This window comes from Capsicum annuum, chromosome 11 (genome assembly GCF_002878395.1).
Source record: "Capsicum annuum cultivar UCD-10X-F1 chromosome 11, UCD10Xv1.1, whole genome shotgun sequence".
Taxonomy (NCBI): Eukaryota; Viridiplantae; Streptophyta; class Magnoliopsida; order Solanales; family Solanaceae; genus Capsicum; species Capsicum annuum.
The window spans coordinates 227169097-227184775 of record NC_061121.1 but is presented as its reverse complement, the minus strand read 5'-3'; the positions used below and the strand labels follow the sequence as shown (position 1 = coordinate 227184775).

At 33.3% G+C, this 15679-nt stretch overlaps 1 protein-coding gene across 9 annotated transcripts; it reads right to left on the bottom strand.

Moving 5' to 3' along the window:
- Positions 1-8313: 8313 nt before the first annotated feature.
- LOC107847851 lies at positions 8314-15350 on the bottom strand. 9 transcript variants are annotated; one of them, XM_047399829.1, is made up of 6 exons: positions 15187-15333; positions 14682-14803; positions 9761-9838; positions 9610-9654; positions 8885-8982; positions 8314-8780 (listed from the first exon to the last, which is right to left on the bottom strand). In XM_047399829.1, exons 2-6 carry the CDS (start codon positions 14700-14702, stop codon positions 8702-8704), a joined length of 321 nt encoding a protein of 106 aa, XP_047255785.1. In that variant the 5' UTR covers positions 14703-14803; positions 15187-15333; the 3' UTR covers positions 8314-8701. The 9 variants fall into 9 exon arrangements, with proteins under 9 accessions (XP_047255785.1, XP_047255784.1, XP_016547888.1 ...); XM_047399828.1 differs by having other exon boundaries at positions 15136-15328; XM_016692402.2 differs by lacking the exon at positions 14682-14803 and having other exon boundaries at positions 9761-9863; positions 15187-15336.
- Positions 15351-15679: the final 329 nt, after the last annotated feature.

The following is a 15679-nucleotide window of genomic DNA, read 5'->3' as shown; positions in this document are numbered from 1 at the left end:
ATTACGCAATTGAAGGCATTTTTTTCTAACATGCTATTTATGTTTTGTATCATGCTGAAAAGATGTCTGAACCTTATGTGGAGCATTGGTATTAGAAGAAAACTTTCATAAAGGCTTATAGTCCACTTTATCCAACCAATCTCCAATATGAAGATATGGTCTGAGATAAAAATTCACAAATTGAGCCCCATAAATCTAAAAAAAATGCCTGACAGTCCTGCAAAAAATAGAAGAAAAGGCAAAGATAAATCAATAAAGAAATATAAAAACATGTCCAAACAAGGGGTGAAAATAACATATTTCAAGTGTCATCAACAAGGTCATAACAAAAGATATTGCAAGCTGAAACAAATATTTTTAATTGGAGTTTAGAATTTGATTTTTCATGTTGAATTTCAATTTATTAACCGTTGTATATGATTTATAAATTCCTGATCCAACTATACAAGTACATAGCTAAGGGTTCCAGTTTATTGATCAAGGTTCACAAGAAAGTTGTCAACTTAATAGCTCAAACCAACCTGCACCTTCAACCTCAAAAAAGTTGTAACATCCTGCATTTCGAGCTAGAACGTAAATTGTCATTCCTACGCGTAAAGGTTCCAAAAGCCACAAATTCAATGTGAATTTAGTGGGTTAATCAATTATGTAATGTGGGAACCTAGTTGAGAATAAATTGAGATCATGGAGGTCCCTTAACTCAAGGACGATTTGAAAGTCTTCCTATCGATTGAGTTTTGGTGAGCGTTTAAACTTAGGTCAAATTCAATCGACCATAAATTTCTATATATAACTAATTAGAGGACCTACTATATATCAAATGAAAGGACTTTGAATCCTCTTTCCAACTCCACTGGTTTCTCCTTAATTCGATATCGAGGTAAAAAGTTATGTTTATTTTACAGTACGATGTCAGGCTGCCTAAGGAGCGACGGTCGGGCCGATGGTCCGTCGGGCCCGTGATGGTCCATCGCGGGGCCTGACGCTCGTCACCTCAAAAATAGTGACTCAGTCGCTAGAAATGCAACGATGGTTCTGGGAACGGTTCGTCGGGCCCGTGATGGTTCGTCGGACATCCTGAAGCTCAAAACGTGATTTTTTTAAAGGATTGTTTTGGTACTTTTTCTCTTCAGAAAACCTCCCCAATGGATTTAATTACTCCCTAACACATTATTAATCAATTCCCATCAGTTGCAACATCAAAAACTTCCTTCTTCACTCTCAAAATAAGATCAAATTAGGATTTTTCCCCAAGAACAAGGAATCAAGAATCAACCTTTAGGTTCAAGTTTTTCAAGGAACAAATCAAGATTTAAGTCCTACTGTTTAAACCAAGTAATCTAAGGTATGTGGGATTTTTCTAAACTACATGGGCATAATTTAAATCGTTTATATTAATGTTTTGAATGTTGTGAAATCATATGTTTGTGAAAGGTTTCGAATTACATCATGAAGTATGCATTGTGAACGTTTTGGTCTTGAGGCTTTCCCCAAATCTTGATTTTTTACTTGTGTATTTGTGTATATGTGTTTTCAGTTTTGAAATATGAATTGAGAGCATGAACAAAGAATTTCCCTTTCTTATTGTGTTATATTCTTGATTTACAAGTTATGGATTACTAAATCTCATGTCCTAAAGCATAAACCATGTTTTTTACTATTGTTTATAAACTACTCGATTTTATATTGAAACGCATGATATAAATGTCTTTAAGACTATTTATTGACTTGGTTTTGGTGATGACATGAAGAGAGGGCATTGTCTTAATCGCATAACCAAAAGTGATGATTTAGAAAGTTGCATTGTTTGCTATAAAATACTTGACCACCACATGCTTGTTGAAATGTTAAGATGAGAGAATCTTGCATAATTTGACATATGTTTTGAAATACGAATTTTCTTGAACTGTTTGAATGATATGGTGGTCCAAAATTTATGTTTTGAATGAAGAGACTGAAACATGATATTTTATGGCTTAGAAGATACGACTTGCAAGTCATGGTGTGACAGTACCAAAACAGATAATGCCATAGCAGATTCAGAATAGGCTAAAATACAGATTTCTACTTAGATTTTCAGAATTTGATTTCAGAAATATGCATATTTAGAACAGACTAAAAATGGGCTTAAAAAGAGTTAGGTGGTTACGCGAAGAAGGCGTTTGAGTGTAAGGGATCATTGCTAGGAAACCGTAGTTTTCGATGCAGGTATTATCCTGAAAGAGGGATAATATGGACGTCATGTAAGGGTGATGCCACAGTATACTTGTAAGGGGGTGTACCACTTTATTAAAACTCCAATCCTTGCGGCACACTCGGATTGGATGCTTGGCCGCTGAGTCAAGGGCGGATTTCATATAGCCTATGGAGTTACAGATTGTAGAGTGTACCACCTAGCTCAAAAGTAAGATAAAGAGTGAGTTGTGGATTCAAAGAAATGTTTCAAAGTCTTTAAAGTGTGCTCATGTGTTTTCATATTCTATATGTAAAATATTTAATCAATTGCTCTCACTTATTTTATAAATAAATACATTAATTTGGATTGCTCTGCGTACCAGTACATATGTATTGACCCCTCCCCCCCTATTTCAAGATCTGAGGCTCAGTCCAGGGGTCCCGTTAAGCCGTAGATGTTTCAGACCAAAGTGTGCAGTTGGTGAGCTTTCTCTACTCCGGAAGGTCGGGCTTATTTAAACATTGTTATTTGTTTGTTTCATGGTCTGACTAGGAGCCTTATCCCAGTTTTATTTTAGTCATATGTTCGATTCTGTAATGTTAGAGATTTCGCAGATGGGTGTCATATGTTTTGAATTCTAAGAATCTATTTCCAAATTCTTCAAATGTTAAGAGATTGGCTATGATTCCATCTTGTTATGTTTTTCCACAAACTTCCTTATATTATATGAATATTGTGCATGATTATCAGATAGAGAAGGGCACCCGGGCCTTCATGGTTCGGGATGCTCGTCGCGGCCAGGGCCCCGATTCGGGTCGTGACAAAAGTCAACACCAAGTAGCTCAAGTAAACCTGCATCAAGAAGCTTAAAAAAATTTGCACAAACTACCTCAAGCCAAGTTGCATTTTCAACAACAGTTTGTAGTGATACAAGCAGAGTTAGAAGCTTGAAAGAAGCTGCAAGATAAACCTTTTGTAGTGATTAGGGGTGTTCATGGTTTGATTTTTAACCAAACCGAACCGCGATTCAAATCAAACCGATTAAAAAACCCAATATTTGGTTAGGTTTGGTTTTAAATTTTAAAAATCGATACTAATTTGGTTTGGTTTGGTTTTACTCTAAAATAACTGACTAAATAATCAAACCGAATCGATATATATATATATATATATATATATATATATATTAATTATTTATGTATTATTCATAAATACAATATAAATATTTGTTACATTTTATGTTTTAATCATGATTTAACTTTAGTCGTAACACATTAAGTCATGTCTTCATACAGTTGATAGTACCTTATGAGATTCTAAATGAATTTCGCACTTTGAATGACAAATGGTACTAATTGTGAAAATAATATCTTCTTGTATATTGAAATTTATAGCTGAGATTCATTAGACTATAGACAATCACTAATTTTAACTTTCGTTTTGAACCTTGTTGAACAAGAAGTTTATGTGTTCACCTTTTGGGGGGTTTATCATATCATTCTGTTAAATGTAGTTTTAAAATATTTTTTTAGAAGTGTTCATATGGTGTTGTTTATAGCTTTGCTGAAGTATAACACTCAGTTGACATCTTAGTTTCAAGGTTGAGATACAACACTAAGTTAACATCTCATATGTTAGATTGAAATTGTTTTCTTAAATTTTCAACTTTTACCTTTAGCTAAAGTTATAAACCAAAAAAACCGAACCAACCCGAACTAAACCGACAAGAACCAAACCGACGATTATTTTTTTGTTTGGTTTGGTTTGGTTTTAGAAATTTTAAAACCGACTAAGTTGGTTTGGTTATGATTTTGACCAAGAACCGACCCAAACCGACCCATGAACACCCCTAGTAGTGATACAAGAATCCTTGTTATAGAAGGAATCAACAGTCAATTACCTCCTAAAAATAAAAAAAATTATTGGGCAGAAGAGAGGAAGAGTTGCAATCACAAAAAATGTTGATAAAGATGGATCAAAAAGGCCAAAGAATATTAAATTTGAGATCTACACAAGTGCAAGAAAAATTCAAATATTGAATGTAAGTTAACTCAAACATTGTTTCTCTAAAATGAAAGTACATATACTGATTATTGTTCCTTCTTCTTTAAAAAAAAGGCTTTGGACATCAAGTCAAAGAATTCTATAAAATGGTACAACTTACAAGAATACAAGTTCTACAGAGGTTAATCTTGATTATAAACCTAGTGGTTTGAAATGGAAAAACTAAGATATTGTCACCACTAATCAATTGCAGCAGATGAAAAACGAAAAAAAGAATAAGTAATTTATTTTGATGGTGTTTTGAGATTCTGTTGTGTAATGTATAGTACCAAACAATCAATTTATCTTGTACTTTAAATCGGCTACTAATGTTTAGCAGTAAATAATTTGATTTTTTAGTTTAAATCTACTACTAATCCATAGCAGTAAACAATTTGATTCTTTAGTTTTTGAAGCCTTTTTTTGAAGTCTATTAATACGGGTTCTTTAAGTAGCATTATGCAAATTTTGAGCTCAATATGGAGAATGTTTTTGTATGTTAATGTTTAGAGTTAACTGGAGCTCAGTATGGAGCATATTTATGAAGTTGTTGATGTTGCTTTGAGCTTAATATGTAGCATATTTATGAAGTTGTTGTTGGCATTGCTTTGAGATCAATATGGAGCTTATTTATAGAGTTGTTTTTGGTGTTGTTTTCAGCTCAATATGGAGCATATAAATAAGTTGGTGGTGGTGGTGTTTGTATACTTTGACACTTTATTTTATTGTAAATTGTGTGACCAAAAAGTAGACAATGTTTAGAGCCAAAATAAATATTTCATTTCTTAAATATTACAAGGTCAAGATTACATCAACAAATTACACCTAACAAGGACTAATACACATCATAACAATACACCTAAACTGTCATGAAAATAGCAAAGGATTTAGGTCATTTTGCAACATCAAAATCAGTAGAATGACACCATCAAAATTTCAAGGTCAAACTTCATCAATTAGGCTTCAATGTTCACATTTCCCACAACACCAAATTATTGGCAATGACATCAACAATATAATATCTTTTTGCTCGATGTTGTTTCTCTTCAAAGGCGCTGACTTTCTTCAACAAACTCCAAATCACCTTATTTCCTTGTGAAGGGTGTCGTTTTTCATACCAATCAAAGTAATCACACCGCGTAATTTCGAAAAAATCAATTACAATATCGATTAAAAAATCAATAATTAATCAACTAATTAAATTAAGAAGTAAAAAACATTATCTTTAAACTTTTACACGTAAAAAACTTAAGATTTGAATTTTGTTGAGTCCGAAAAATCTTTAGTAATGCTTCATGACTATATTTACAATAGCGGCAATCTTTTTCAGAAAACGCCATGAACGACGATCTTGACATTGTCCAATTCAATTCGAAAAAGTTAGAAAGGAATTAAACTTTTGAGAAATTAAAGAATAAGATGATGAAGAGAGAAGATTTTTATCAAAAATTTGAGAAATTAGGTTAAATTTAGATGTTGGAATGAAGAGGAAGATGAATATAATGAAGGAAAGGAATATATTACCGTGGGGGGCATTTTTATGCCAAATCAACAAAAATGAAGCGCGCCTTTGTAAAGTGTTCCACACACGTTTTTCTAACAGTACAAAAGATGTCAAAGTGACACATTTTATAACTAATTTAGGTATTTAAAATGAACACAGTTTACTTGAAGTAACAAAGTGAAAGGTGGTGTCAAGTTGAGGGGTCTGACATATATTCCGCCATTTTAGTAAGGAGATCAACTAAAATGAAACGGAGGAAGTAGCACTTGATTCAGTAAGTGATCAACTTATGTTGGACATTTATTTTTAATAAGACGACCAATTAAAATAGGACGAAGAAGATAACACTAGTCAAATTTAGAATTTCAAAGAATCATAAACAAAATTAATTTAGTAAAATACATCTCCAATTAAATTTTTTCTAAAAAGTGTCTGGATTAGTGAAGATAGACGAGTCCGGAGGCTGAAAAGGCAAGCTTTCAACAAAATTCCAAAAAGGCAAGTAATTTGACGAAGATACCAAAAGGGCAAAAGTGTGGGATTTCCTACGACTTGGTGCATTCGTTAACCGCTGGCATTTGCAACTTTTTTTACTTTATTTTTTGTAGTAAATCGTGTAAATTCACACGATTTGAGTCAAAATTTTGATTCAAGTCATCGGAATACACAAGAATTGTTCTCCGATGACTGTTAGAATTTGCCCTGAATTTTTTACTTTACCTGATTTTCTATCATAATTAGAATTACCTTTCTTGGTGAAAAAAGATTTCCTTGTTGTAAAAGATCTTTTTTCAATTAGGTTTCTTCTTTCTTGGAGGAAGAGTTTTGTACCTCTACAAATAGAAGATCTCTCTTTTCAAATCACAACACAATAGCATCCACAATATAATCCTTTAAGATTTGAGAGTCTTGTTAAAGAAAGATTTTCTCTCATACCTTTTTATAATTTTCTTATATTAGTTTTCTTATGTAGGTCAATTGGCTAAACCTATCAAGGATATTCTTTTTGGTATGTTTTTCTTTGCTGTTTGAATTATCACTACCATGATTTGCAAACTATAAACTTTCGCATGATGCCCTCTTGATTTCAAAACCAATAAGTGATATCAGAGCCTATGATTTAATAGCCCGATGATTCTGATTGAGGACATGTTAAGATCAAAGTTGCAATCAACTCGACGATAATGAAATTTTTGTCCAAAAGGAGAAAGAAAAAAAAGGCCATGATACTACTTGTTGAGAAAAAGTTTCAAACAAGTTTTCAACATCCCGCCGCTAATCCATCTTTAAAATCAAAATCAATTTTCAACCCATACTTATGGGATCCAACTTTCAATCCCTACTTACTTTTAACGCTTGGATTCCTTTCAACTCGTGCATATACTTTTAATGCATGAGCTTCACTTTTATCCTGTGCTCATTTTCAATGCACAAGGCTCCACTTTCAACCTTATTTACTTATAACACAGGACTCCAATAATATCAACTCATGCATTTATTTTTAACGCATAGGGCTCCATACTTATGAGATCCAAACTTTCAACCCCTACTTACTTTTAACGCTTTGGCTCGTGCATATACTTTTAATGCATGAGCTTCACTTTAACCTGTGCTCATTTTCAATGCATAAGGCTCCACTTTCAACCTTGTTTACTTATAACACAGGACTCTAATAATATCAACCCATGCATTTATTTTTAACACATGGGCTCCAATTTTCATCCCAACTTTTAATCATGGTAAGCAATAATAATATATGAAGATTATATGAAGAAGATTAAGATTGATTTGCCAGAAAATTCAAGTCAAATGGGAGATTTGTTAAGATTTGCCCTGAATTTTCTATTTTACCTGATTTTCTACCATAATTAGAACTACCTTTACTGATTAAAAAAAATTTCTTTGTTGGATAAGATCTCTTTCCTATTAGGTTTCCTCTTTCTTAGAAGAAGAGTTTTGAAAGATTTTGTGCCTCTACAAATAGAAGATCTCTCTTTTCAAGCCACAACATCGTAGCATCTTCAATATAATCTTTTAAGAGGAAGATTTTCTCTTATACCTTTTTATAATTTTCTCATGTAGGTTAGTTGGCTAAACCCATCAATAATATTCTTTTTAGCATGTTTTTCTTAGTTGTCTAAATTATCAATGCTATGATTGCAAATTATAAGCTTCGCAAGACGCCATCTCGACTTCAAACCTAACAGTGACCAGGTGGTGCCTTTACTAGGTCAGCTTCACTTGATGTCATAAGAGTAGTCTTATCCGGTGTTAGAATAAATGCTATAATTGCTACAAGGCAAAAAAACAGTGTAAAAAAGAGTCTTGGTACCCCAATTTGTAGTGCTAAATCAGGATTCCAATAAGCAAAATCAATGATAACGAAATGGGGTTTTAGATTTTCAAGAAAATATTTGATTTCATCATATATTATTCATCCATGAAAATGGTCATGGTTTTCACCATGAAAAATACTTGATAAACGACTTTGGTTTTCAGGAGATTAAGTTGATTTACAAAGAAAACTAACGCAACTATACTCATCATTTACGTACTCTATCAATTAAGACACTGGTAGGGTCGTTTGGTGTGAGGTATAAAGGATAAATTATCCCGAAATAAAATAAAGACTATTTTATCCCATGTTTGGTGTGAGGTAGTAGTTGATAGTGAGATTATTCATGTACACTATAGTGATGGGATAAGTGATCCCATAACTAATCCCGGGATAACTCTTTTCGACGAAACAAAATGCTTTTAAACTAAAAAAGGTAGGGAGAAATACTCTAGAAACTTATGGCCAAAAAAAGAGTACCAAAGCTGACCCTCAAAGGTGGGGTGGAGAAGTTGAGCCTTATTAGCATGGCTTTCTTGTCTCTGCATTAAAAATATGGCAATAAAACATCAAAGCTAATTCTGATGTTAACCATAGGAATTAGCTGGGAACTGGTGTCTTGGAAGTTTGCCAACAGACAATTTCAAGAACCCTGACTGAATTTCCGGCCAGTCATCTTCTCAGATTCATGCAACATGTGATTTATGAGTCCCCTCGCAGCACTGTAATACCAAAGGAAGACAATCGATAAGGTGGTTCATGATATGAACCGGCTCCAAGTTATAATCGTCAGAAAATTTGCAAAAACAAGCCAGAATGAACTTACTCATCCTTCAATTTCTGGATTTTATCTGGATTAGTCTCATGCATATGCTTTTTGAACTGTTGTCTCACCATATCAACAAGAAGCGCTGTGTTATGTTGCTGCAATTAAAGACAGGCAACTACATAAGAAGCTACTTTTCAAAACACAAGATGAAGACATGGAACTCCATATTCAGCTAATGAATCATCGTAACAAAATGACAGTTCCATGCAATACAAGAAAATAAAAGCCCAACTCTTTCCCCAGTGCTTCAATTGATTCTACAAATTTTTACATAATAAGTTTTCCTCATGCCCAATGTCCAGTTAAAAGCGTCTTAACGTTCAGGGAAGCAGCTCTATAACAGGTAAAACAGACAAATATATGACGAGCTACATTCTTTTCTTTTGGGGGGAACGTGTGGGATTGGGGGTGCGAAAATGTTAAGCCACTCCTCAAAATTTAAGGAATGTATTTACAAAGGAGATGAAAACTTCAAAACTTTTATTGCTGATGTAAGTAAAACTGAGCAGCTATCCGTGGAAGACAACTAGGAGCTAATCGTTAGATCACATAACAGATTGCACCCTACAATCAACCAACCAAACCATGCATTTGAATATTAAGGACCACATGAAAGAACAACCAAACCTAGGCGAATCATGGGCAAAAGAAGACTGAAAATTATTCGACAATGACCAACACAACTGATATAATTCAAGTGCAGCATAAAGAAAAAAACATACCTTACTGCCAATGTATTTTGCTCGTCGGAGACACTCTCGATAAAGCTAAGAGACAACAGCAAAAGAAGAAAGAAATGCATGCTTAAATTACTTCGAAAGAAATTATAGAGGCTGCATATATTCAAATAGCTAATTATTAAATGATACTAACTCGGATGGCATTGTTGGCTAGTTCAGGAGGCAATGCCGATTGGAGCGATGGCATTATGCAACTCAACTCAAATGGTTCCTATGGAAAAATAGAGATAGACGCCCTGTTCGGATGAGGAGATTTGATTTTCAAGATTGATTCCAATTTAAGGAATTCAAAACCTGCATAACAGAAATACTTGGAATAGTAATCTAAAACGTATTAACAAATTTGCACACCTTATTTTATATTTGTGAAAAGGAAAAAAAAAAGATACTATGAAAGACTTCACTAAGAACAACAAAATCCCACAATGCAAATTACTGTGATGTAGGTCATATTTATGTTACTATCAAGAAAGGATGAGTTTAAGGTTAAGAAACATGATTATCATCCATTTCATCAAACACCATGGGTGGATTTATTTTTTGAGGAAGGTAACATTTGTATTTCTATTAAACAAGAACTTAAACACCCCAAAAAAGGTGTTAGGTTGAGATCTTTACAAAAACAGCAAAAAGATACAAAAAAAAAACTGTCCAAATACCTATATCTTAAACATTGCCAATTAAGTCAACTAAATCACCCAATTCACCCATAAATTCTGTTTACACCCAAAAAAGAACAGCCTAAGATAATTCATCCTAATTTTCTGAATAGAATTTGCTAGTTCCTTCAATATTAATCAATCAATCAACAAAACTTCAATCCTAAACTAATTCAAGCCAGCTATATAAATTCTCTACCACAATTAGAAGGTTCACCATAGTTAAGACAATAACATAACCCTCTTTGTAACATCCGAGTATTGGACCGGCTATACTTCATGAAACTCACATAGGCAGAACTAGCTGATTCAAATGAACCAACACAGAATCCAAAGAATGCTAGATTGATTAAGTTTTTAATACACATTACAGTGGAAGGTGAATGGGAGGAACAGCGAGCGCATTTCTGAGAAAGTAACCCCGCACATACAAACACAAAACACTGGAGTAAGAAGATTCATTAGATTCTAGTTTTGGTAATTAGACAAGTTCTAACAGATAATCAAAATATCTGAGAAAAGAGGAGAGGAGAGAACAAATAGAATAGACATATTGTCGCTTTACCAGAAGAGAGAAGCAACAGCAACTAAGTACTATCAGTAGGAGTTTGACGAATTAAAGAAGGTGCAGCTGAAGAGGAGCATTAATTTGGACAATCTCATAGGTCGGATAGGGCTATTAGAAAGTCATAAATTAACTTGGAGTCTTGGACACAGCCCAAATGATTCTCGTACTGAGTAACATTAGATTCTAGTAGTACAATTAACCCGGTACTACCCATCAATTAAGCCCTTCAGAGATTACAGTAAAGTTGAATCATCGGATGCATAACAAAGTCCTAGGCAAGCCAGACCTGCCTCAACAACTGCCATACTTAAGCTACCTAACGCAATCCATGAAAAAAATCATATGAATTGACCGAATAGAATGACAAGCAAAGGGAACTGTATTACGGACTCAACGATAATATGCTAACAAGAATACTACTATCAACTGAATCGGATAAAAATTAAACAATATTCCCAATGAACCAACTACTCAAAAACCAAAATCAGAAACAAAACAGCACAACATAACTCATTGTCCGATCAAGAAAAAAATTGCTTATTTTTTGTTAGAATTCCTGAAATTATAAAAAGTTGGAGCTAAACAGACCGTGCAAACTTGATTGGAAGGTCAATATGAAAGAAAAAGCATCAAATCAAACTAAATTTGTTGTATTATGATACTCAAAACCTAAAAGAATTTGGGGTTGGCCTGGTGGTAATTGGCTTGAGCTTTGGGGTGCTCCCTTTCAAGGTCTCAAGTTCGATACCCACTGGGTGCAAACAATTTCTGAGGGCTATCGGACTGGGTGAAACCCTGAATTATCTGTGGTGCACTTGCGGGAAACTCCTTGCCGAGGACCTGTGCCACCCCGGGATTAGTCTGGGCTCGAAGAGTCTCGGACACCCGGTGCAAGTCAAAAAAATAAAAAATAAAAAACTAAAAGAATATGCCAATCACAACACTTCAAGCAAAAAAAAAGCTTTTCTACAGTGAACCATCAAAACCAAATATTCTAACAAGTTCATGCATAATAGAGGACACTTACTTCATCACACAATAAGGATTTAAAAAAAAAAGCAAACACATGCACAAGCCGATGCAAGTACTTGGTGACAATAAAATTGATTTTCGAAATCAAGCCTTAGATCAGAAACCTTAGCCGAATCTTTTGTGCGCTGAGCTCCGCTTTTGTATCCGCGGGAGTGATATGGAGCGGACAGAAGAGGATTGGATGCTTAATTGGAAGTTTAGGGTCCAGGACTTTCAAGAAGAGAATTGCCTACTTACTGGACCATTATTTAAATATGGACCTTCCATAATATTGGCTAGGACTAGTGCCAAAAACGGGTGGGTCGGATCAGATAAGGGCAGATTGAAAATGAGTTAGATAAAAAAAAATGATTATATCATCCAATCCGCCTGTATTTAATTCGGATATAAAATGGGTTGAGTAACAGATAATATAAGTATCCATATAATCCATAGTAATTGTCAAATACCAGAAAATAAGATTACAACGCAACCTTGTCAGGTGCACTCTGATTATTCCTTGCCAGCTCCAACTTAAGATCCCAATCTTTTTTTTAAGCAAGATATCCCAATCTTTGTTTGTAATCAATGGCACTATAAACTATAGTTCAATGCAAAGCTGAATAAAAATAGTATTTTTACAACAACAACAACATACCCTGAGAAATCCCACAAAGTAGGGTTAGTGAGGGTAGAGAGTACGCAAATCTTACAGTACCTCTTGGAGGTAGAGAAAACTAGTATGTTTACACAAATAATGAATATAATCATCTAGCAATTAGACTTTGAACACTTATTTAAATGGGTATTCAATGAAGTTCCATTCAATTGTGAATCCACCTTAAAAACATGACAACAGTAATAACACTTTGCTCTATCAAATCCATTAACACTTTGAATTTTCAAAATGTTTCGAAGCAATTGATCTAGATTGTATGGCTTCTATTTTCTTTGTAGCTAGACTAGTATTTTCAACCAAATTAGTAGGTGAAGAAGTACGTTTGCTACTTCACTTTCAACTAAACTCATCTCACTTACTGTACTTTCAAGATCTGCCATCTAGGAAAATTGAATGAAAAATGAATAAAATGTGAAAAAAAAGGATATAAAGATTATAAAATCAACACAGGATATCTAATTCCATCTGATGAATAACTTGTCAAGAATATACCCATGGGTGGGGCACACCCTTCTATTCTGATTCATGGTTTCTCTTGGTTATATGGTTAATCCGGAGGAGATGTTGAGCTTCATGAAATAGACCAATTCATTCAACCAATGCTTATAAATTCCAACAATAGGCATAATCTAAGTGTTTCAACTGTTCATTAATTTGATTAATAAAAATAGTATAGGTATCCACATTAAGCATGAAAGGAGGCAGAATCAAATCCGAGGCAGCGATATCTAACAAGATTTCTTCACTTGTATGACTTAGATGTCTCGTATTTTTCAAAAAAGTGATTCGATTGATGGGATTTGGATAAAATATCGATGATCTCGATGAGACTGATATTTCAATCTTTCTACTTAGAACGTATTGATTTGACCCCACAAGCGGGACCAACCAAGTTACCACCAAAAGCAGAACCCCGTATTTCTTCTAGAGAATCTCCTAATTGTTCCAGAGCAACTAGAAAGAGATTCTTTAACCAGAAAGAATTCTGTTCAAAATGTAAGATAACGATCCAAAAGTTTCCACAACTCAATCATAGATAATGGAATCATCTAAGATTTGACCTTTTCAAACTCTGTACGTAACTCGCTAGAGTATCAAGTCAACACAAATTCACATTTTCAAGTCACTAATCAACATTTCAAGTAACTAGACAATCATTTTCAAGTCACTAATTCACATTTCAAGTAACTACACTAAACCATTTTCAAGTTAATTCACATTTCAAGTGACTACACTTTACCATTTTCAAAACACAAGTTCACATTCTTAGGTTACTAAACTTAACCATATTTTAAAAAAATTACAGCATATATGCTGCATTGCCGTATCAAACCTGCTATACAACACACAGGCCGCCAATCAAATTTAATATCCAATCAACCATCACAAAATATAAACATTAAAACCAAATTATTTACACACACACAAAGTTTATCAATGTGCAAAAAATAAACTACAAACCATCGCAAGTTCACATTTTAAAGTAACACTCTACTTAACTATTTTCAAGTCACTAATTTACATTTCAAGTGACTACACTTAATCATTTTCAAGACACTAATTCGATACTTCAAGTGACTACATTTAACCATTTTCAAGTAACTAATTCACATTCCAAGTAACTACACTTAACCATTTTCAAGTTAGTAATTCACATTTGACGTGACTACACTTGATCATTTTCGAGTCACTAGTAAACATTTCAAGTGACTACACTTAAATATTTTCAAGTCTCTAATTCACTTTTCAAGTAACTACACAACCATTTTCAAGTAATTAATTCACACTTCAAAATACTAATCTTAACCATTTTCAAGTAACTAATTCACATTTGAAAACACTATTCTTAATCATTTTCAAGTAACTAATTCAAATTTGAAAATACCATACTTAACCATTTTCAAGTCACTAATTCACTTTTCAAGTAACTACACATATTCATTTTCAAGTAACTAATTCACAGTAAGTGTACGCAGTAGTGTTCACGCTACTTGGTACCATTTTCAGAAAAATAGAGGACCAAAACTGGAAGTAAGTGTACTCAGTCCTTACCAACTTTAAAAAAAAAAAAAAAAAAACAGAATGCCAACAAAGGTATAGATGTCAAAGATTGCAGATTGGGTATTTCTAGTTTCACCTGAAGCCTCAACAGTAGCATTAGAAGCTAATGACTGTTCGGAGTAAAATCAGGAATACAAAGTGATCAAATCATCAAACTTCAGAACTTCAGAGCTCCTTAATTTGCACCGATTGATTAAGCTAAAACAGGATGAAACACCATAGAAAATAATCAAAGAAAGCATTTTTCAGTGGCCTCTTTCAATATGGACTAATCAAACATCTAGCCTTAAGAGAAAGTAATTAGGACTCTTAACAATTTACCAAAATCATCTTAATTTCAATATGGACTCTCAACCTACAAGTCCCTTCAACGCCAAAGTCATCTCCTAATTTGACTTCTACTACCAAATTGTAAACTCTTTAAACACATTTACTCACATAAACAATATGAAGGAACCAATATTCAATCAAGGTGACATCTTTGATTGCTTTATCTATGAGATTTCGAGAAAATTAATACAATAACTGACCAGATTTAATCTCACAAAGTGAGATCCGTCGAGAATATAGTGTACACAAACCTTACTGTTAAGCTAGCCAGGTTGTTTTCAAAAGACCTTCAGGTTCAAGAAAAAAAACAATTTCAAGAAAATGAATAGTTAGGGTTATTTCTCAGTGAAATGAGATGCTAGGGTAATTAGAATGGAAAAGGGACCATTAAGATAGTGTTGGGTCGGATCATGATCGGATAACACATGTGGTTGATTTATTTTTTTTAAAACATAATTATTCGAAAAACGACTATTTATGGTCGGATTTTATTAAAAAATTAAAATTTTAATAATTATATAATATATACACATATAATAACATTCAAATAATTTAGTGCAATATATATATATATATATATATATATATATATATATAAATCAGAAAATTAGTTATTTTATCATCCCATTAATATGAATAGTATATTTTTTTAATCTTATAATAATATCAATGCATTTTGTAAATTAGGATGAATTTTTAGTTAATTAGCTTTCAAATACGATATTATATACCTTGTAATACAAC